This window comes from Malus domestica, chromosome 02 (genome assembly GCF_042453785.1).
Source record: "Malus domestica chromosome 02, GDT2T_hap1".
Taxonomy (NCBI): Eukaryota; Viridiplantae; Streptophyta; class Magnoliopsida; order Rosales; family Rosaceae; genus Malus; species Malus domestica.
The window spans coordinates 9,002,948-9,025,380 of record NC_091662.1 but is presented as its reverse complement, the minus strand read 5'-3'; the positions used below and the strand labels follow the sequence as shown (position 1 = coordinate 9,025,380).

Genomic DNA, 22,433 nt, shown 5'->3' with positions numbered 1-22,433 from the left:
GTGAACTTAAAGTAGAATCCGATATGATATGACGATCAAATCCTTATAGGTTTGTATATTAAAGGAAAACTAATGAAAATGACTTGAAAACTTTGAGTTTTAACGAGAATGACAAAATAAAAGGTAAAGTGAATAGTACCAAGATTGACTTTTTAGTGTAAAAATGTGGTTTTTCGTTAAAGTGAACAATACTGGGAGTTTTTTGTTAAAATACCCTAAACTCATCATGATTAGTATAAGTAAATATACAAGACCAAAGGGTGAGCACACAATTCTAATTTAGTAAAAATAAAAAAAATTCACCCAATAACACAATCATTTGTCTAAAAACAAAAAATCTACAATACACTTGTGTATAAGATGCATGAAACATTTGAATTGTTAGATGAATTGTTAGATTCGTATGGCTAGATCTTGACAGTTTCAATCTAACCTCTCAAATACTGGTTCATCTCATACTTCGAAGTATTATAGTAAAAGCCCTAATTTTTAGATCGCAAACAACTAGGCTTTGGGAAACTTCATTCTTAATTTTTATATTATATGTTTACGGACGCGCATGCGAGGTTTTTTTTTTTTTTTTTTTTTAGTGGGACCTATGTGAAGGGAAGACTAACTGTAATATAAGACAGAGAAGCAACGGCGCTTTCGTTGTGAAACATATATGTTGTTGTATCGCATGCCGTAGGCCAGCAATTAAAATACTCAATAAGTGAATATGAAGTCGTCGGGAAAGTTCCTCTCAACTTGACCACATTCACATTGGAAGGTAGTAGGTAAGAAGAAAAGCTTGAGGACTTATATAACAAGAGAGTCCATTGTCATACCATACTACACATTCCAGTTCTTTGAGAGGCTGTTTTCTTTAGTTTACCTGGCTTTAATTTTCCCATGGCCAATCAACTTGTCGCTTCTTCTTCCTTGCCTCCTTCATGGAGATATGATGTGTTTTTGAGTTTTAGAGGAGAGGATACACGCACCAATTTTACGGATCATTTATACAAAGCTTTGGTTGATAAGGGAATCAACACCTTCATTGATCGCGAACTTAGAAGAGGAGAAGAAATATCACCAACGCTCCTCCAAGTAATTGAAGAGTCAAGAATTTCTCTTGTCATATTCTCTAGAACCTATGCATCTTCAAGCTGGTGCTTGGACGAGCTTGTCAAGATTCTTCAATGTAGAGAATCAAAGCAACAAATCGTTTTGCCAGTTTTTTACAAGGTGGAACCGTCCCATGTACGAAAGCAAGAGAGTAGTTTCGGTAACGCGTTTACAGAACTTGTGAGCAAATCCGGCAACAACAACGAGAAGGTGCCCGTGTGGAAGAGAGCTCTTACAGAAGTAGCAAATTTGTCAGGACATCATGTCAAGGAGGAAGAGTACGTACATTTCTTCCCCTTACCGTGTATAGTTAATTTCCTACAATAATGTCATCAATTTAGTTTTGTGTTTCATTCTTACTCTTTAGATCTTTAGCAAGCGACACATAGTGGATTTTAGTAATTACTAGTGCATTTTGGATAGAAAAAGAGAAAAAAATTTCAAGTACACATTTTGTTAATATCGTGTAATATTTTTCTCTATTTGTTTTTACATCTCTATAGCAAAGAACAGGTTCACTGATTTAATGTGTTTTTTGTTTTGAACTGCTAGCTATGAAGCTACAATAATCAGCAACATTGTTAAGGAGATCTTAGCCCAAGTTCTTGATGGCACATATTTGAATGCTCTCCGTGATTAAGTTTGAGGATTGTCTGCTCCCCGTGATTCCCATATCGTCGTTTCTGTACTTAATTACCCTCCTTATGTTATATAAATTTCAGTTTTCTTTTGTAACATAACGCTTTCCTTAGTTTCTTATTATGCAATTTAGTGTGTGGTTTTCTTTTAAGTAGCATTTAAGCATTGATTAGTGTTCTTGATGGATTGGTAATAGCTTTTGTTTTGTAATGTTATCGTTGTTTAGTCTCGTTGTATGTGATGCGAGGATATTGCTGTTTGATTTTACCTTGGTGGTAGTGTTTGACTTTACCCGGGGGATGGTGATTGACTTTACCTCTGGACGTTGGAACAATTCTGTTGGGAGATTCTCCCAATGGGGTCTGATTAGTGATTACTGTTTGAGACAAGTCTTTGGCAACAATCTGGGATGTTAATGTTATGGTATTTCGCTCACTATCATGCTCTTCTGGAGAGAGATTTACATTGGCACGGGATTTTACGATTTCAATACGCCCGTCCCATAGAATGAGAGAGCAACTTACATTGGCACAGAATGCCAGTATCCCGGTATACCCATGATTAATACCATGAGTTTGTAACTTGGCATTGTGCGGACGTACAATGCTGTTTTTACTCGAGTTACTGAGTTGTGGAATTGGAAATTGATAAAGTTTCAGATAAAAGCTTGCAGTGAAATAGTTGACACTACCTTTGTGAAGAATGAGCATGCGTATAAATTCATATCGGAATGGTTAAAAATGCTTTTCAACGAGCTAAAACGAATTTGGATAACACTTAATTCAGTGATGCACGAGAACAAAGCAAGGTCCGATTCAAGGTATAGGGGTTGCCTGATTCACCAATCTTTCGTCCCGACTTATAGTTCAGGTGATTCTAAACTATCTTCTAAGGGTTAATATTATTACATAGGCTTGGGGCTTCCATGATATCCAAGGGATATTTTTCCGTTTGTTGGCTCAACTTCTTCAACCATTTTCGAACACCTCAAAGTATCTTGCAAACGTTCGAGGGAAAAAATTTAAAGTGATGGGTGCTTCAAGAAGTTATTTAATGAAATGTGCTTTTATTGAAAGTGCTTAGGAACACGAGTCACACAAACATTACAAATGGGGTTCGACTAAACACTTGCGCTTGAAATTTAGATGTGAGATATTTTAGCCAAGTGATTTTTTTAAGGTTAATTGCATAGAAGATTCAAAAATAACATATGAATGACTTCAAAAAGTGATTTTGAAACGTAAATAACAGATCTCGTGCCTTGGTAACAAAATTGAAGCACCTAAGAACTTGTTTGGATGTGTTTTTAAAATGACTGAAAACTTTTTTTGTGAAAATGTTTTTAGAACCAATCTTTAGTAAAGATGCAAGTAAATTCTGAAAAAAAACACTTAAAGTGCTTCCTAGAAGAAGCACATAACTGGTGCTTCTTGTAGAAAGCACTTCAAGTGTTTTTGAAACCCAAAAACATTTTCTCTAAAAGCGTTTTCAATCATTTTAAAAACACATCCAAACGAACCATAAAAAAACGAAATGATTTTATCATCCAGATTGTTGACGGTGTTTTTTAATATTAAATTATTACGATTATTATGGCGTTAAAAAATAAAATTACCGCGCAGGAGGTCAAGTTTTTTGGGCTGATTTGGGCTGGTCGGGTTATTCTTCAACATACCCAGCCCAAAGCAGTGAAGAAATCAACCACCTACCCTCTCTTCCACAACGACTTGTCGTTTTTGTTAGTCGTGTAGGCTGATCGAGCGGAGGTACAAACGAACGGCAGTGGAAGGAGAAGGAGGAGAAGCCAGAGATGACCAGTCCCGGAAAGTGCTTGCTGGTGACTGGACCTCCGGTAATCAACTTCCAGTCACTCTTAACTTTTGATTTCATATTTCTACTTGGTCCATGCTTTTCTCAAAAGTGCTTTTGGTTGATGCTGCTGCATCTGATTTCCGGGGCAGGGTGTGGGCAAAAGCACTGAAGCTGAAACCAAGTTGCAATGAAAGTTCTATGCGGTACAGAGTTGAAATTGTCAATGTTCATGAAGGAACCAGCCTTATAAAGAAACTATTGTGGTGAAACAAGATTCTCTTACTTCTGGATGATGTGGATCGATTGGAACAGTTAAAAAACTTGGTTGAAGTCGATTGGTTCGGTGAGGGTAGCAGAGTGATCATAACCACAAAAGATGGATGATTGCTTGAATCATATGGAGTTGAGTTGATATACGAGGCGTAAAAGGGCTTTCTAAACTCTTCAGCTTTTTAGTTTAAATGCTTTCGGAAGAAAAGAACCTTCGGATGATTATTTGAGACTCGCACGATGTGCAATAGCAGGTGCTCAAGGCCTTCCGTTAGCTCTTAATCTTATAAGTTATCATCTGGTGTAATAAAAGTATAGATTGTTGGCAAGCTACATTGGATAGTTAAGATTCTTACAATGGAGAACCTTATAGAGGTATTCAAATAATACTTTGTGAAAGTTTTGATGTCGGGGATTATATCCTGCAACAATTTATCCTAGACATTGCATGTTCTTCAAGGGGGAAGATAAAGATTGTGTTACAACTATTAAGAAGTTCGAAGCTCAATGCAGCTTATTGAAGTACTCGTTGAAAATGTCATCATAACTATTGAATATAATAAGATTTTGATGCATGACTTGCTAGAAAAAATGGGTAAGCGTATAGTTTACGAAAAATCTCCCACTGAACCAGGGAAAAGTAGCAAGTTGTGGTTTCATGAAGATATATATAAGGATTTTGAAACAGCCTTTGTGAATTGTTTGTTATACGACTTGTTTGTTGACATTATGTCTTTTTCCATCTTAGGGAACAAAGAAAATTAAAGGCATTGTGGTGAAGTTGCCCAAACTAGATGATCTAATACCCTTGAATGCAAAAAGCTTCTTGCGGATAGTAAATCTTGAAATTTTATAAACTGCAATGGACACTTTTATGGACACCTTGATTATCTGCCCAACGATTTGAGGTGGATTGAACTTGGTGGACGTGACTTTCAATATTTGAGATCCTATATTCCTGAAAAGCATCTGGTTACGTTCAATTTGCAATCCAATTATCATCCAAGGCATCTTGTCATGTTTGTTTTGCCATACAATAGCATCAAACAATTGAATGGATTTAGGGTACCTAAAGCACTTGGATCTAAGTGTGTATAAGTTTGGTGATTCTGTTGGATTCCTTGATAAACTTGTTGAGTTGAATCTTAGTGGGTGCTCTAAGCTTACGAGGTTTGAAACAAGACCTAGATCGAGATCCCTTGAATGGCTTTGTCTCGATGGTTGCACAATGCTCGAGAGTTTCCCGCAAATAGAGGAGGACAAGATGAAATCTCTAACGGACTTGAACATAGAACAAAGTGGCATAAGAGAATTGCCTTGATCAATTGCATCTCTTATTGGACTTCTAAGATGGGATGCAGAAGGTTGTGAGAACCTTACACTTATAGGTACATCATTACTTCATATTTATGGGTTGCAACATCTCATTGTGGTTACTTTCGTTGGATGCCCAAAAGCCATGACATTTTGGAAGAATAAGGTGAAGTTTGATGAAGTTTCATCTTGTAGTACCAAATCACAACTGTTTTCAACTGACTTAGATACTTCAGATGACAACTCTATCACATTAGCACCAATGGCGGAACCAGAAATTTTTTTATGGGTGGGCTAGCTAAAAAAATAACCCTAAAATCAAATGATTTTCTTTTTCTTTTTCTTTTTTTTTTTTTGGTATTTACATATTGTATGCAAAAATTTAAGTTTAACTTTTGTATTTGTGTACTTAAAATTTACTTGGCATGAACTCAACAAGCTTCGCATTTGCAAATTGCAAAAATTACAATGAATCATCAAATTTACATATATTTAAATGTAAACACAAGAAGAAGATAAAAAGCTTGACATCTCAATTACAATCACACAACTAGCACAAATCAAAACAATGAAAGTAGATGTAAAGGCAATCTTAAAAAAAATGATTGAAACTAATATAAAGCCTACTGAATCAAAGTCGAAAAATCTTGAACAAAACGGCATCACAATTTTCATGATAAGTTTTATATTTCTAGTTGTGCTAAATACTCGCCGGGCTAGTTTCATTAAAAAATAATTTTTCTTGCAGTTTTTTTTTTTTTTTTTTGTCTATTATATTAGACTATGCACTAAAATATGCATACATATGCCACAAACTCTCCCTCGGTTACAGCCCATCTAAGCCTTTGGTGTGGCTACACCATTTAGCGCTTCCCAACTTACAACAACTTGATTTTAGAGGATGCAATTTATCAGAAGTGATTTCCTTATGCCTCTTGATTTCTGGTCTAGATTAACAAGACTTAATCTGTTGAGAAACAATTTTGTTAGTCTTCCGAATTGCATTAGCAAACTAGTCAACTTGGACAAACTCCATTTGAGTGGTTGCTAGAGGCTTCGGGAAATTACACAACCCCTTCCACCAAAACTAAAAAGAGTTATATCTGGATGACTGCACATCATTGGGGAAAATTCCAAAATTGCGCCCGAAGCTTAGGCTTCTGCGGTTGACTAATTGCTTTAGACTATGTGGCGATGAGGTGGCAAAGTAGGAAAATAATTTGTTGAATCAGGTTCCTCTCTCTTGTTCTTAATTTCTCTTGAAATGCATATTAATTTTGTTGAGCGATCAGATCATGTGACTGTTAGTAATTAGTTATATCTACATTATTTAATTTGCAAGAATCTCTTTGGCGACCTGAATTGCAAATTGTTCATCTAGGCAGTGAAGTTTGGAAGTGGTTCATCTATACCTCTGATTATCTCACCAACATTGAATATTGATCAGAAAATAAATTTTGCTTTGAAATTCCTCTACATTTACATGGGGACACGTTATTAAGATTCGCTCTATCTGTTGTTCTTGATGCACCGCATCCGTAAAGTCCTAGTGATACTTGTGTTCTCATCAACGGAAGAGGACGCTCTGGACCTTATTAATCGCATGACAGGGACATGGAGGCAACTCATGTGTGGCTTGGGTTAATGGATTTAGACGAGCAGGAGCGGGAGGGAGATATTTATTTGTCAAGTTATTTTTCAATTCTCCGAATATGCACGCATTAAAAGCTGCTGGGTGCACCGCCTATCGCACAACCAAGATGAACGGCTTCCCTTGTCTTTGGGAGCAACGAGTGGTCTTGGGAAAGAGGCCTTGCCCACGTGGATCCTCAGATGTCATCGATGATGAATACGATCAGCAACAGCAATGGATTTCCTTGTCTCCAGAGCCAATGGATGATCATCCGAAGCGGAGGCATATTGATCGCAGTGTTCCTATCACTACTGACGAGGAGCAAGGGCAACCGTCCACTTCAATCGATCGACAGTATCTCTGACTTAATAGGAGTCTTTTAAAGTAAGTCAAGCTTCAATTTCTCCTTGTTCTACCGTCTTGTGTTTGTTGTTCTGTTTTCTTGATATGCTGGCAGCTCCCTCTATAGACGGCTTTTCAGTTTAGTAACTTTGGTATATATTTGTACATTCTGCTTTCACCTTCTCACAATTTATTTCTTTCTTTTATGTAGCGAACAGACCGCCCTCACTAAAAAGCTCCAAAACTGTAAAGGAGGCAGTAGATCGACCAAATGGTTGTTATTGTAGAGAGTTGGTGTAAACCCATTGTGCATGACTGTGATTCTGTTCACACAGAGCAAAATCAATGTTTTGCTATATATGCATCTCTTTATGTATTCAAGAATGATATTTGTGTACGGAGTATTTATCAATAATAACCAAATTTTGACACCTTATTTCATAAATGTCACATTTTATAAGAACTTTCAAATATAGCAAAAAACTCATGTAAATAGATCTAAATGCCCTCAAAATTCCAAAACTTATTTACACAGAAAAGCAAAAGCACTTGAATAGATCTCCTATACATCGTTGTTCAAAGTGCGAGGCCACTAGGACAGTTGGTAAACGTCGTGGAGCAGTTGCGGGTGTTGTCCAACTGTCAACTAATTGAGTACTAACTTGAAAATTTGTTGGTTATGTGTGAAACTCAAACTCAATCGTTACTATTGATACAATATCGTCACGACAAAATATTATTTGTACAATCATTTTAGCAGACGTGATATTAGTTGAGGATTCTAACTCATTGAAACCAAATTCCAATCCGAATGTGCTTACGAATTTTCCTTAAATTTGTTGGATGATAGGGATTTAAAATCATAACAGTTTTCACAAGAGGATCATTCCAATTAAATTCGTGCTTCTCTTCCCAGCAAATCTAATTAATCTATAACCCCTATTAGCAAGTTCAAAATTGTAGCGGATCTCACAAACCAATCAAAACTAAATAATGGAGTGAGGGTGTGCGAAAATGCTGCTCTCGACAATGGGGCTAAAAATATTAATCCATGTGCAGAAAGTTTTAAATTTTTAAACATGAAAATGATTGGGAAGTTCATCAATGTTGTTGTTCGTATATATAGTTGTGGGGTGAGAGTTTTGCCACTAATTTTTATTTGGTTTTAATTTTGAGGGTATTTAGATCTATTTAAGCAAGTTTTCTGTTATATTTCAATTTTTTTATAAAATGTGATATTTATGAAATTTAAGGTTAAATTTTAGCGATACAAATACAATCATATTCTCGTGGTTTAATAGAAGACAATCTGATATGAACATATTTGTGTACGAATACGATCCCGCTGCGTTTTCACATAAAGACGAAGGCGTAGTTTACTCTCTCTCTCTCTCTGCGTCTTCGTCTTGTTCTCGAAAACCCTAGGTAACCTCGCGCCTCCGCCGCTCTGACTCGGTCCTAAGCGAGCAGTTTTTGACCGTTTCCAAACGATTCTCGCCGGTTCCCACCGATTTTTGACTTTTTTGTGTGTTTGCAGGTTCGCCATGGGTAAAGCCAGAGCTGCTGCTCCCAAACGCGATACGAAGTGAGTTTTGTGCTCTGTTGTGCTTTGATAACTCTCCGATTGCATCGGTTCGATCGGAGAACTGTGATTTGTTCTGTCGGGTTTTGATTTCTGCTGTGCTTTGTGCGTTTGAAGTTTGAACTTTTGCTGATTTTTTTTGAATTTTGAATTTTGAAGGGTTGAAAAGCAAGAGTGCCGGAGCGAGCAAGAAGCCGGCGAAGAAAGCCGGAAAGGATCCGAACAAGCCGAAGAGGCCTGCGAGTGCCTTCTTCGTTTTCATGTACGGTCAACTCTCTTTCTCTCTCTCTCTTCAGTTCCAGTTCTAGATCTGACATTTTCTGCATCTTTTTATTTTTGAGATATTTTTTCTTCACCGAATTTAAGTTTGCTTTCGTCTTTTTACAGGGAGGACTTCAGAGAGAAGAACAAGAGAAGTAGTATTAGAGGAAAATAGATAAACATTTATAATTACGATTTTTTGTAAATCATAAGAAGATAAAATATTTAAAACAAAAAAAATCATCCGCGATGGCCAAAAATATATTCAAATTCTCTATTTTCGTCTTTTTTAATTACATAATTTTCTATTTTATTATGACGACTTTAGAAAGTGTTTTTGAAACATAAATAACAGATCTCGTGCCTTGGTAACAAAATTAAAGCACCTAAAAGAAATGAAATGCTTTAATCCTCCATATTAGTGTAGAATTGGTATATTTCATTGATTTGTTTATAGGTACAGGTTTGTGATTATATACACTTTGAATACAATTATACTTGAATGATTGAATCAATCCTAATCAAATAGAATAGGAAAGACAGCATAGCATATATCATAGTTGACTTTCATACGAAGGAGCCGATTGTGCGGTTGATGGAGCAGATTGTGTTGTTGACGAACTGATCTCCTTTGATGTAGGAGATTCCTTAACACACCCCTGCAAGACGGTGGCACCATCGGAGACACCGATCTTGGAATGAAGGAGATGGAAACGAGGACGTGGCAAGGATTTGGTGAGAGCGTCAGCAAGCTGATCAGTAGTGGAGACATGAGACACTTGAAGAAGACCATGAGTGACACGATCCCGTACAAACTGAAAATCAATATCGATATGTTTCATACGGGAATGTAGGACAGGATTAGCACAATAGAACATGGCTCCAATGTTATCACAAGAAACAACCGGTGTTGTGGGGAGAGGAATGCCAAGTTCACGCAGTAAGGACTGAATCCATGTGAGTTCAGCAGTGGTGGCAGCAATGGCCCGATATTCGGCTTCGGTGGCGGAGCGAGAGACAGACCGCTGCTTACGGGAGCACCAAGAGATGAGATTTCCACCGAGATAGACAACATAACCAGTCGTAGACTTGCGATCATCACGATCACCAGCCCAGGGAAATGGTACCCTTCAAGTAGCGAAGAAGACGCTTGAATGCCTGCCAGTGAGTCTCGGAAAGAGAATGCATGAATTGAGTGTTGTACTTTTATGCTCAAACGGAAGCAAATTATAACAAAATACCAAATATCAATGTCGTAGGTGAAAGTTAAAACAAACAATCTCAAACTAACACGAGATTTACATGGTTCGGCGTAAAGCCTACTCCACGGGCGAAGCACGACAAGGAATTTCACTAAACAAATGGAGATTACAAAAGAGTGTTTAAACTCTCACAGCCCAAATCCCACAAATTACAAACCCTAAACCAAACGAGTAGAGAACTCAAAACTAACGGAGAAAATTCTCCCAAATTGCTCTCTAACTCACAAATTGACTCTCACCAAATTGTCACACGAATGAGTCACACAAAATACATTAACCCTAAGGTCCTATTTATAGTGCATAGGACTTAGGTTACAATAGGAATCCTAATAGGAAATAAATCATAATCCTAATCAAATAGGTAATTAACAAAATCTCTCCACCAAGGAAACTAACTAGAAGTCAAAACCAAACCCAAATAGGACACTAAAACCAAATAGGTAACACAAACCTAATTTATTGCATCATCCTAATTTTGAGCTAAAAACCCAACATTGAGGAGCTTATTGATTGCGAATGAGATGTCAGGGCGTGTAAGGCATGAGTGAGTTAGTGGTGGAGAGAGGCGTACTGACAGCCTTTGCACCATCCATCTTGGCATTGACGAAAAGATCATGAATGTACTTGTGCTGAGAGAGGAATAGGCCAGTGGCTGTGGGAAGGACCTTAACACCAAGAAAGTAATGTAATGAGCCCAGGTCCTTGACAGAGAACCTAGTTGCCAATAGTTGGATGAACTTTGCTACAAGGGAGGAATCGTTGCCTGTGATAAGAAGATCATCAACATAAACCAAAAAATAAATTACAGCAGTCCCATTTTTTAAGAGAAAGAGTGAGGCATCAGAAATGGCATTGACAAAGCCATGGGAGAGCAGAAATGAGTGTAATTCCTTGTACCATGCCCGGGGAGCCTGTTTGAGGCCATAGAGGGTTTTCCTCAATTTACACACATGAGATGGATGATTAGAGTCAACAAAACCAGGCAGTTTGACCATATAGACATTTTCACGGATTGTGCCATGAAGGAAAGCATTGTTAACGTCCAACTAACGTATTGGCCACCTATGAGTCACGGCAAGATGCACAACAATGCGTATGGTAGTAGGTTTGACCACCGGATTGAAAGTATCTGAAAAATCAACACCAGGGCGTTGGTGAAAACCCTTGGCAACTAAGCGTGCCTTGTACCTGTCAATAGTGCCATCAGGATGCCATTTGATACGAAACACCCACTTACAACCAATAAGATTTTGAGAGGGGAGGGAAGGAACGAGCTCCCATGTACCATTGCGAATTAACGCATTGAACTCATTGGACATTGCTTGCCGCCAAATGGGATCCTTAACGGCCTAGGAAACACATGTCGGTTCAACTGAGGAGAGAATGAAATGTTTAGTAACAATCATAGCATATCGAAGATTGGGTTTGTGGATACCTGCTTTGGCACGGGTGATCATGGAATGATCGGGGAGCACAGGAGGTACGGAGGGGTTGGGAGGTGTGGGTCAGAGGATGGAAGGGTGACAACAGTCCTATGAGGGTTTCTAGTGTATGTATGAATGAGGCTGAGGTGGGGAAGTGGTTGGACCTGATCAGTTTGGGCTGGAGAATGTGGTGGGATGAATAGAGGTGCGGTAGAGGTAGGGGCCAATGCGTGGTGGTTGGGTGACGGTAAAAGAGAAGTGGTAGCAGCAGCAATGGAGGTCGGGGCAGCGGATGGTGACGGTTATGAGACGGGGGCAAATTCTGATGATGATGATGTGACATGTGGTGGCAACGAAGAAGAAACAACCGACTCAACAGGCCTGGTGGGTAAGTGTATAGGAACATGAGTAACTGGAGGAAGAGAGGAGACCCAAGTGTGAGAGTTATCAACAGTGACATAGGGAATGGAGGAAGGGAGGTTGGCAAGAGGAAAAGTGGACTCATCGAATTGAACATGCCGAGAGATAAAAAGTTTGTTGGAGAAAAGATCAAGACATTGAAAAGCATTTTAATTAGATGAGTAACCAAGGAAGAGACATAGGCGGGAACGAGGGAGTAATTTATTGGAATTGTAAGGACGTAACCAAGGAAAACACAAGCACCCAAATGTACGAAGACGGGAGTAATTGGGTTATTCATCAAAGAGTTGAGTGAATGGGGAGAGATTGTGAAGAAGCGGAGTAGGCATGCGGTTGATAAGATAGGCAGTTGTTTTAAAGGCATAACACCAATAGGTGAGAGGTAAAGAAGCTTGCTGAAGAAGGGTGAGACCAGTTTCAACAATATGATGATTTCATTGTTCGACGACTCCATTGTGTTGAGAAGTGTGAGGTGGTGTAAGAAGATGGGTGATGCCATTGGATGAGAGAAAATGTTGGAGTTTGATGAATTCGCCCCCACCATCAGTGTATAATCTAGTGATTTTTATTTTGAAGTAATTTTCGACAAGTGCTTTGAAGGTGACAAAAGTGGAAAACACATCAGATTTCTTTTTTAGAGGCTAGAGCCATATGTATTTTGTAAAATGGTCAACAAAGATAACATAATAGGAAAAACCATCAATAGACGAGTACGGAGCAGGGCCCCAAACATCACTATAAAGGAGGTCTAATGGACCATGACTGGTGAGAGACGAAGTACCAAACGGGAACCGATGGCTTTTATTACATAAACATGAATGACAAACAGACTCGAACAACTTGGAAGACACATTAATGGAAGACAAACGAATGACTTGTTGGAGAGTTTGGTGGCTGGGGTGACCAAGACGACGATGCCAGAGGTTGGGAGAGACCACCACACCCACCATAGCTTGCGGTTGACAAAAAGATTTGGGAGACCACTCGTACACATCATCCTTATTCGGGCCTCAAAGAAGAACTGCCCCCGTGCTCAGATCTTTGACATGAAAGATATCAGGAAAAAGTTCAATAGAGGTATTATTTTGTTTATTAAATTTAGAGATAGAAATAATGTCTTTTTTCATAGAATGAACACATAGAACGTTTGATAAGCTGAAAGATTGGGAGGATGAGGAGGGTAAAGTGGTTGAACCGACATGAGTGATACCCAAACCTGAACCATTACCAATAATTATTTCATCAGGACCATTATATATAGAGGCATCAGAAAGAGTGTTGACATTGGAGGTAATGGTGAGAGGCACCGGAATCAAGCAACCATGTTGGAGAAGAAGTGAACCAGCCATGGGTGGTAGGATTGGCCACTAGCGGACTGTGAGGTCCATATTGGAGTTGAGGGCATCGTTTAGCACTATGACCTTGAGTGCCACACCATTGACAGAAACCACGATAACCTGTGTTATTCATGTTGGTAGAGCGGCGACCATTGTCGGTGAAAGATTGTTGGGTGGGCTTATAGGAACTACGAGAATTGGTGTCAATGGAAGATGTGTGGGGGTGCCCGAAGGAACCACGAGAAGGATTGCGAGAGGCAAATAACCCACGGTTGGAGTTGGAATTGTAAGAGCGGTAGCCACAGTTTGAGGTGTGGGAGCGAGATGTCTGAATGACATTGGCAGTGATCACTGGGGTAGCAACAACGGTATCATCACACTTGAGAGCAGCTTCATGTTCAACCCGTTTGTCATGGAGGTTTTCAAAAGAGATTGAGGTGTCGCGGGAACGAACTACCACATCAATTTCCTTGAAGTCAGAGCCAACACCATTAAGAATGTAGAGAAGGAGATCGTCATCAGAGAGGGGGGACATCAATGATGGCGAACTCATCTGCAATAACGCGGACTTCTTGCAGATACTCAGAGATAGGCTTGTTCTCACGGCGTAGGAGATTAAGGCGTTCTTTGATACCAAGAACGCGAGCACGGGCTTTGCTAACAAAGAGATGGAGAAGCTTGTCCCAAGCCTCCTTGGATGTCTTGGCAGAGGCAATAAGGGAGATGACTTGCGGTAAGACGGAAGCAAGAATCACATGAATGAGGAGTTGATCTTACCGAATCTAAAAGGTGCGAAGCACGGTTTAAGTGGTTGATGGGCAGAGATTAGAACCATCCACATAACCCATGAGGTCGTAGCCGTAAATGAGGGCGTTGAACTGAGCACGCCAGGATGGGTAATTGGTGGGTATGAGTTTCACAGGTAGTTGGGCTATAGCGTTAATTGTGATCAAGGTGGGAGTAATGGAGTTGAGCTCTGGTAGAGGGTTGGTTATAGAGGCGTTAGTGGCCATGGATGAAGACAGGGAAGAAAGGGATCAAAAAAAAAATTGCTCGTTGGAGTTTTTGGGCTCTTGATACCATGTAGAATTGGTATATTTCATTGATTTGTTTATAGGTACAGGTCTGTGATTATATACACTTTGAATACAATCCTAATATGGTAAATACAATCATACTTGAATGACTGAATCAATCCTAATCAAATCGAATAGGAAAGACAGCATAGCATATATCATAGTTGACTTTCATACGGAGGAGCCGATTGTGCGGTTGATGGAGCAGATTGTGTTGTTGACGAACTGATCTCCTTTGATGTAGGAGATTCCTTAACAATTAGACCATCTCCAATGGTGACCTAAAACTTAAAAATATTTAGCCTAGAAAATTTAGGTTTTCGTCTAGAAACAGTTTTTCTGCTCCAACCCTTTTGGCTTAAAATTTTAGCCCGAGATTATCAAAGAATGGATTAAGGCTAATTTTTTTTAAATTAACTTTAAAAAAAATTATGTAGACTATCCTAAATTAATTATATGAACATTTTAACCTAAAAATATTTAAATTCTGATAAATTTTGAAAAAATCACTAAATCAATACATGAAAATCATGATAAACTTAATACAAACGATATTTATTAAACCACATAAACTTAATACAAATGACAATTAATAAACCACATAAACTTTAAAAATAAAATAAAAATAAAAAAAAAGACAATTAATAAACCACATAAACTTAATACAATCGAAAACTCATAAACTTAATAATGATATCCACCATCTTGACTTGGTGATGGACTTGGGTGATAGTCTTGAGATGAATCGTCATCTTGAAATATACTCCTTGTGGCACTCCTTCGTAAAATGTCATTTCGCTTACCACGTAAGTATTTCTTCCTCTCTGGAGTGTATTTGTCGAGGTCCTCCATCATCAAATTAATTTTGAACCTTTCTTGCTCCCTATCCCCTTGTTACTTCATGGCCAAACACATTTGGGCCGATTCTTCTTGCCGAGAAATATGGTTTTCATTCATTCTTACCATTTCGCTAGCAAATTGTGCACATATCGGATCTTGGGACTTCCCTTTTCTCTTTGCTTTATTTTGCTTATCTCTACCCAGGGGCCTTGCAAAAGAAGTTGGGGTCATGTGTTCGAAACCTTCATTGTCGGCAAAATTCACACATTCATTGACATTATTTGGGGGTGGGGCTTCACTATGAAATAATCTTCCCCATTGTTGGTCCTCATTGGTTCTCCACCTCGGACAATCCTTGAGGATGATCCAAGCATGATGTAACTTAAAAGCTTGATTTTGGGTGTAGTTCTTGTCTTATAAAATGCCATTGCTTTGTCACCCTATGCAACAAATACATAAAAACAATTAGTTGCAAAATACTATTATGTACATGACAAATAAAATATCAACAAAGAAACTCACAATTTATGAGCCGCCCCTTCCACTAGGCATGTCAACCATGGCTCTCTCCAAGCTTCCCTTCTACAAAGTGCACGCTTTGTTGATAATCTTCCACCAATCATAAACACCACCAACTTCCCTTTGATCGGCGTTGGAGTTTTCATGGAACTTATCAACAATTTACCCCACAAAACCTTTCTATTTTGATTCGTGTCAACGGCATCATCTTCGCAAATAGAAATCCATGCCAAACTTAAAGCAATATCTTCGTCAAAGGTCCAATTACGACCTCTAACATGCTCTTTTGCCATCTTGAGAATTTTGGAAATGAGAAGAAGTGGTAGAAAGAAAAATTTGAAGAATTGTAGGAGAAAAGTGAGTTTTGTGTGGATGTTTGAACAAATATATACGTATTTATAGAATTTTTGGTTGAATTTTAAGTTAAATATATTTTTTTAAATTATTTTAGCCGTTGGATTGAATTTGGACCGTTAGATCTCTTTTTTTACCGTTAAATTTGATTATATTCGATCTAAGCCGTTAGATTCAATAAATATATAAATATATAAAAAAATTGAACGTGGACCGTTTGATTAACCAACGGTCCAATTAAACTGGCAGTTGGATGAACAAAAGTAGTTGTTGGGCTACAGTAAGGTTGACAACAAGGGGGACCAACCCACATGGGTGGGCCTTCGGCTGGAAAAAAAAGGGCGCGTGAGGAGTGTTGGGTTTTGGGGGTGTGGGCTTCACAGCCCACTTTTCACTCTCACTTGTAGGTCTCATTTTATTTTGTGGGCTAAATTGTGGTTGATATTTGCCTTCCTTTTAGGTTTGGTTTAAGTTTTGGGTTGGAGTGGGTTTTGAGAGGAAAAAAAAGAAAATTTTAGGTTATAAGCCACCATTGGAGATAGTCTTTTGACAGTGTCGGTCTATTTTAATATCAAATTATTACGGTTACTGTGGGGTTAAAATTAAAATTACCTCACAGAAGGTCAAGTTTTTTGGGCTGATATGGGCCGGTCGGGCCTTATATCCAACATGCGTATCCTCTCTTCCACAACGACTTGTGGATTCTGTTAGTCGTGTTGGCTGATCGAGCGGGGGTAAAAGCGAACGACAGTGGAAGAGGGAGGCGGAGGAGAAGCGAGAGATGGCTGATCCCGGAAAGTGCTTGCTGGCGGCTGGACCTCCGGTAAGCTCTTCAACTTCCGGTTACTCTTAACTTTTGATTTCATATTTCTACTTGGTCAATGATTTTCTCAAAAGTGCTTTTGGTTGATGCTGCTGCAACTGATTTCGGGTGCAGGGTGTCGGAAAAAGCACCGTTGCTGAAATCAAGTTTCCATGAAAGTTCCTGTCCGGATTGAAAGATAGTCGGTAGGCAAATGCTTGGTAGAAATCACTTTTGGAAAGAAATTACCACGAAAGTTCCTGTTCACATTGAAAGGTAGTAGGTAGGAAAATGCTTGGTGGAAATTGCTTTTAGAAGGAAGTTGCCACGAAAGTTCCTTGTTCAACTTTACCAGATAAGTAGTAAGAAAAATGAGGACTGATATAGCAAGAGAGAGTTCATCGTCCATACCATACTGCATATTCCAATCCTTTGAGAGGCTCTTTTTTGAAGTTTATCTGGCTTTAGTTCTCCTATGGCAGGTCAACTTGTCTCTTCTTCTTCCTTCACCAGTAATCCTTCATGGAAATACGATGTCTTTTTGAGCTTTAGAGGAGAGGATACACGCACCAATTTTACCGATCATTTATACAAGGGTTTGGTCGATAAAGGAATCCACACCTTCATCGATCGCCAGCTTCCAAGAGGAGAAGAAATATCTCCGGCTCTTCTCCAAGCAGTTGAAGAGTCGAGAATTTCTCTTGTCATATTCTCTAAAAGCTACGCATCCTCAAGGTGGTGCTTGGACGAGCTCGTCAAGATCCTTCAATGTAGAGAATCAAAGAAACAAATAGTTTTGCCAGTTTTTTACAAGGTGGATCCGCCCCATGTACGAAATCAAACGAATAGTTTCGGTGACGCATTTACAAACCATGAGAGCAAATTCAAAGACAACAAGGAGAAGGTCTTGATGTGGAGGAGAGCTCTTAGAGAAGTAGCAAATTTGTCAGGATATGCTTTCCGAAGGGGAGAGTACGTATATTTCTTCCCCTTACAGTGTTTTATTTATATAGTTAATTCTCTATAATAATGTCAATTTTGTGTTTCATTTTTACTCTTTAGATTTCTAGCAAGCGACACATGCTGGACTTTAGTAATCACTAGTGCAATTTGAAACCCTTTTTCATTTGGATAGAAATATAGAAAAAAAGGTCACTGATTAAATGTGTTATTTGTTTTGAACTGCTAGATCTGAAGCTACATTTATCAGCAACATTGTTGAGGATATCTTAGTCAAAGTACGTGGTGACACATGTTTGAATGTGGCCAAACACCCAGTTGGAATACAATCGTGCGTACAAGAGGTGAAAGAGCTTTTAGGTGTTGGTGGAAATGATCGTTGTGTGGTTGGGATTTGGGGGATATCTGGAATAGGCAAGACAACAATTGCAAAAGCTGTTTATAATGCGATTGCTCATAAGTTTGAAGGTAGATGTTTCTTGGCAGATGTTAGAGAAGCATCAACATCACGTCAAGGCGTAATCCAACTACAAAACACTCTTCTTTCTAAGGTTCTATGCGGTACAGAGTTGAAAGTTGTCGATGTTCATGAAGGAATCAGCCTTATAAAGAAACTGTTGAGGGGAAAGAAGATTCTCTTAATTCTTGATGATGTGGATCGATTGGAGCAGTTAAACAACTTGGTTGAAGTTGATAAGTTCGGTGAGGGTAGCAGAGTGATCATAACCTCAAAAAATAGAGGATTGCTGGAATCTTATGGAGTTGAGTTGATATATGAGGTCCAAAAGCTAATGGATGACAAGGCTCTTGAGCTTTTAAGTTTGAACGCCTTCGGAATAAATGAACCTCCAGATGATTATTTAATACTTGCACGTCGTGCAATAGCTTATGCTCAAGGCCTTCCGTTAGCTCTTAATTTGATAGGTTCTCATCTGCGTAAGAAAAGTATAGATCGCTGGAAAGCTATATTGGATAGTTATGATTCTTACGTAAGAGAACCTTATACAGATATTCAAAGAATACTTCAAAAAAGTTATGATGCCTGGGATAATGTTGTGCAACAAGTTTTCCTAGACATTGCATGTTTCTTTAAGGGTAACCATAAAGACTACGTGTTACAGATATTAAAAAGTTCGAAGCTCAATGTACCTCAAGATTGTATTGAAGTACTCGTTGAGAATGCCATCATAACTATTGAAGATAATATGATTTTGATGCATGACTTGCTAGAAAAAATGGGTAAGCGTATAGTTTACGAAGAATCTCCCACTGAACCAGGGAAACGTAGCAGGTTGTGGTTTCATGAAGATGTGTACCATGTTCTAACTGAAAATCAAGTAAGTACAATATATTTTCTTACATTTAATTTGGCATGATATAGAAAAAAAAAGGATTTTAAAACAGCCTTTGTGAATTCTTTGTTATATGACTTGTTTGCTAACATTATTTCTTTTTTCCATCTTAGGGAACAAAGAAAATTAAAGGCATTGTGGTGGAGCTGCCCGAACCAGATGTGATAACTTTGAATGTAGGAAGCTTCTCGCAGATGGTAAATCTTGAAATTTTTATATACCGTAATGCACGCTTTTTTGGACACGTTGATTATCTGCCCAATGATTTGAGGTGGATTGAATTGAGTGGACGATCCAATATTCATCGAGAGCATACGGTTGTGTTCAATTTGCCATCTAATTATAATCCAAGGCATCTTGTTATGTTTGATATATCATATAGTGGCATCAGGCAACTAAAGGGATTTAAGGTACATACTTCAAATTATTTTGAATCATTATTATTTGAACATATATTTTATTTCCCAAAAAAAAGTAGTCTAAGTGTTTCATAGTATTCTTTTTAAAACCAGTGAATTTTTGTTTTGTCTTTGTTTTTGGTTTCACAGAATTCAGCAAAGCTTACATCTATGAATTTAAGTGGTTGCAAATTCTTGGAAAAAATCCCCGACTTCTCCGGAATCCCAAACCTAAAGCACTTGGACTTAAGTGAATGTAAAAGTTTGGTTGAGGTTGATGATTCTGTTGGATTCCTTGATAAACTTGTCGAAATGGATCTTAGTGGGTGCTCTAGGCTTACGAGGTTTGTAACAAGACTTGGATTGAGATCCCTTAAAAAGCTCTCTCTTTGTGGTTGCACAAGGCTTGAGACTTTCCCAGTAATAGAGAACAAGATGAAATCCCTATGGCGTTTGGACATAAAAAGAAGTGGCATAAGAGAATTGCCTTCATCAATTGCTTATCTTACTGGGCTTGAAAGCTTGGAAGCACGTGGTTGTGAGAACCTTACAAATGTGTACATATGTGGATGTCCAAATCTGACCACAGCTGATTTGGATATTTTAGATGACAAGTGTATCACAATAGCCCTTTCCAACCTATACTATCTTGATTTTAGAGGATGCAATCTTTCAGAAAGTAATTTTCTTGTGCCTCTTGATTGCTATTCCAGATTAAAATTTCTTGATCTGTCGAGAAACAATTTTGTTTGTCTTCCGGATTGCATTAGCCAATTTTCCATCTTGGAGGAACTTTCTTTGAGTGGTTGCAAGAGGCTTCGGGAAATTCCACAAGTCCTTCCACCAATACTAAAGCACTTGTATCTCGATGATTGCACATCTTTGGAGAAAATGTCAAAATTGCCCCCAATGCTTAAGCGTCTGGACTTGCGCAATTGCTTTGGACTAAGTGGCGATGAGGTTGCAAAGTTGGAAAACAATTTGTTGTTGAATCAGGTTCCTCTTCCTTTCTTAATTTCTCTTGAAATTTAAATATATTTTGTTGATGCTTGAGAGAGAGAGGTCAGATCATGACTAATTGTAATTAGTTATCTACATTATTTGCTATTGCAGGAATCTCTTCGGTGCTCTAAATTGGAAATTGTTCTTCCGGGCAATGAAGTTCCAAAGTGGTTCAGATATTTTTCCTTTGAAGAGCCAACAACATTTGAATTTTGTTTTGAAATTCCTCTAAATTTACAAGGGGATATGTTGTCAGGATTGGCTCTATCTTTTGTTCTTGAACCACCAATTGATCATCCTCATTATATTTCCATCAGCGGAATACCACAGTTTAAAAAAAAAGTTTTCTGGTATGGCAAGGACATGAAGGCAGCTCATGTGTGGCTCATGTTAGTGGATTTAGACGAGCACAAGCAGCAGGGAGATATTTGTCAAGTTATATTTTGTTTCCAGAAAGGCACATGCATTAAAAGCTGCGGGGTGCACCCCTTACTAGACGAGTGGTTGTAATATAAGGCTAGCCGACATTCACCTCTTCCAGACCCTGCGTAAAGCGGGACCCTTGTGCACTGGGTACGACCTTTTTTAGACAACCAAGACGAACAGCTTCCCTTGTCTTTGGGACCAACGAGTAGTCTTGGGAAGAGGCCTCGTCCATATGGATCCTTAGATATCATCGATGATGAATATGATCATCAGCAATAACAGCTTTCCTTATCTTTGAAGCCAGCGGATGATCATCCGAAGCGCAGGCAGATTGATCTCAATGTTCCTATTCATATTGAGGAGGAGGAGCAACGGCAACCGTCCACTTCAGATGATCTACAATTTCTGATATATTAGGAGTTTGTGTACGCACATATACATAAATTAATGTATGAGTTCGTTTGCACTTTTCTAATCTTTAAAACTAAGAGGCCGTTTAATGACCATTTCAGGTTCTAGTTTCCATTTTTTAAAACTAATAACCGAGAACTCGTTTGGTAACTTCTCCTTGTTCTACAATCTTTTGCACTTCTGTTTTCTTGATCCATATAAATATACATGTTAGTGTTTTAGAGTTTTCTAGGTTGATTTTAGTGAGGATTTTGTATGAAATTCAACAAGAAATTGAAGTGCTCAATGAACTGGGATTGTAGAGAATACCCAAGAACAAAAATGGAGTTTGTTGCTCCTGGAAATCACGTTGGATTCGAATGTTAGATTCTCGGCATCAAAGCCGAACATTATAGCCGTTGCCTTCATAAGCAACGTGATGGTGATCACGTGGAAGGCACACGGTTTCACTTAAAAACATAACAAACTAGACGCGTACCAAGCTATACACCGTTAAGATGTTATAATCTTACCGTTCATTGCAAAATAAGAACACTAATAAATCTAAGAACAAATCCTTCTATTCTTCAAACTTGAACCTCACCAATTCTGGACTTTGATCCAGCAATCATGCTTACATATCAACACTTCCTTCTAAGCTTGTTACTGGTTTAACATCAAGCATTTCTCTAAATATACAAAACCTGTCCTTTGGCGATGCCTTTGTAAAAATGTCAGCTAATTGTTGTCAGATTTGCAATGAATCAAATTGATTATATTTAACTGCAGTGCCTTTCTTATATAGTGATATCTCCTCGCAATGTTCTTTGATCTTTGATGGAACATTGGATTCCTTGTCATTGCAATTGCAGAGGTATTGGGCTACAAAATAGATAACAAATAAGTGATGTTAT

The 22,433-nt window shown here is 38.4% G+C and overlaps 1 protein-coding gene and 2 long non-coding RNA genes across 4 annotated transcripts; all 3 read left to right on the top strand.

Moving 5' to 3' along the window:
- The first annotated feature begins 1,240 nt into the window (after window positions 1-1,240).
- On the top strand, window positions 1,241-1,894 carry LOC103415309 (uncharacterized). Its single transcript, XR_011573008.1, has 2 exons — window positions 1,241-1,382; window positions 1,657-1,894. It is a non-coding gene; the product is annotated as an uncharacterized lncRNA (long non-coding RNA).
- A 6,945-nt stretch (window positions 1,895-8,839) lies between these two features.
- Window positions 8,840-9,250, top strand: LOC139189282 (uncharacterized). Its single transcript, XR_011573012.1, has 2 exons — window positions 8,840-8,958; window positions 9,084-9,250. It is a non-coding gene; the product is annotated as an uncharacterized lncRNA (long non-coding RNA).
- An 8,083-nt stretch (window positions 9,251-17,333) lies between these two features.
- LOC103455250 (disease resistance protein RPV1-like) lies at window positions 17,334-21,363 on the top strand. Of its 2 annotated transcripts, none has more exons than XM_070807862.1 (5): window positions 17,334-17,963; window positions 18,181-19,288; window positions 19,417-19,713; window positions 19,852-20,697; window positions 20,815-21,363. In XM_070807862.1, the coding sequence occupies exons 1-5, from the start codon at window positions 17,467-17,469 to the stop codon at window positions 21,211-21,213; spliced, it is 3,147 nt and encodes a 1,048-aa protein (XP_070663963.1). In that variant the 5' UTR covers window positions 17,334-17,466; the 3' UTR covers window positions 21,214-21,363. The 2 variants fall into 2 exon arrangements, with proteins under 2 accessions (XP_070663963.1, XP_070663966.1); XM_070807865.1 differs by having other exon boundaries at window positions 20,790-20,984.
- Window positions 21,364-22,433: the final 1,070 nt, after the last annotated feature.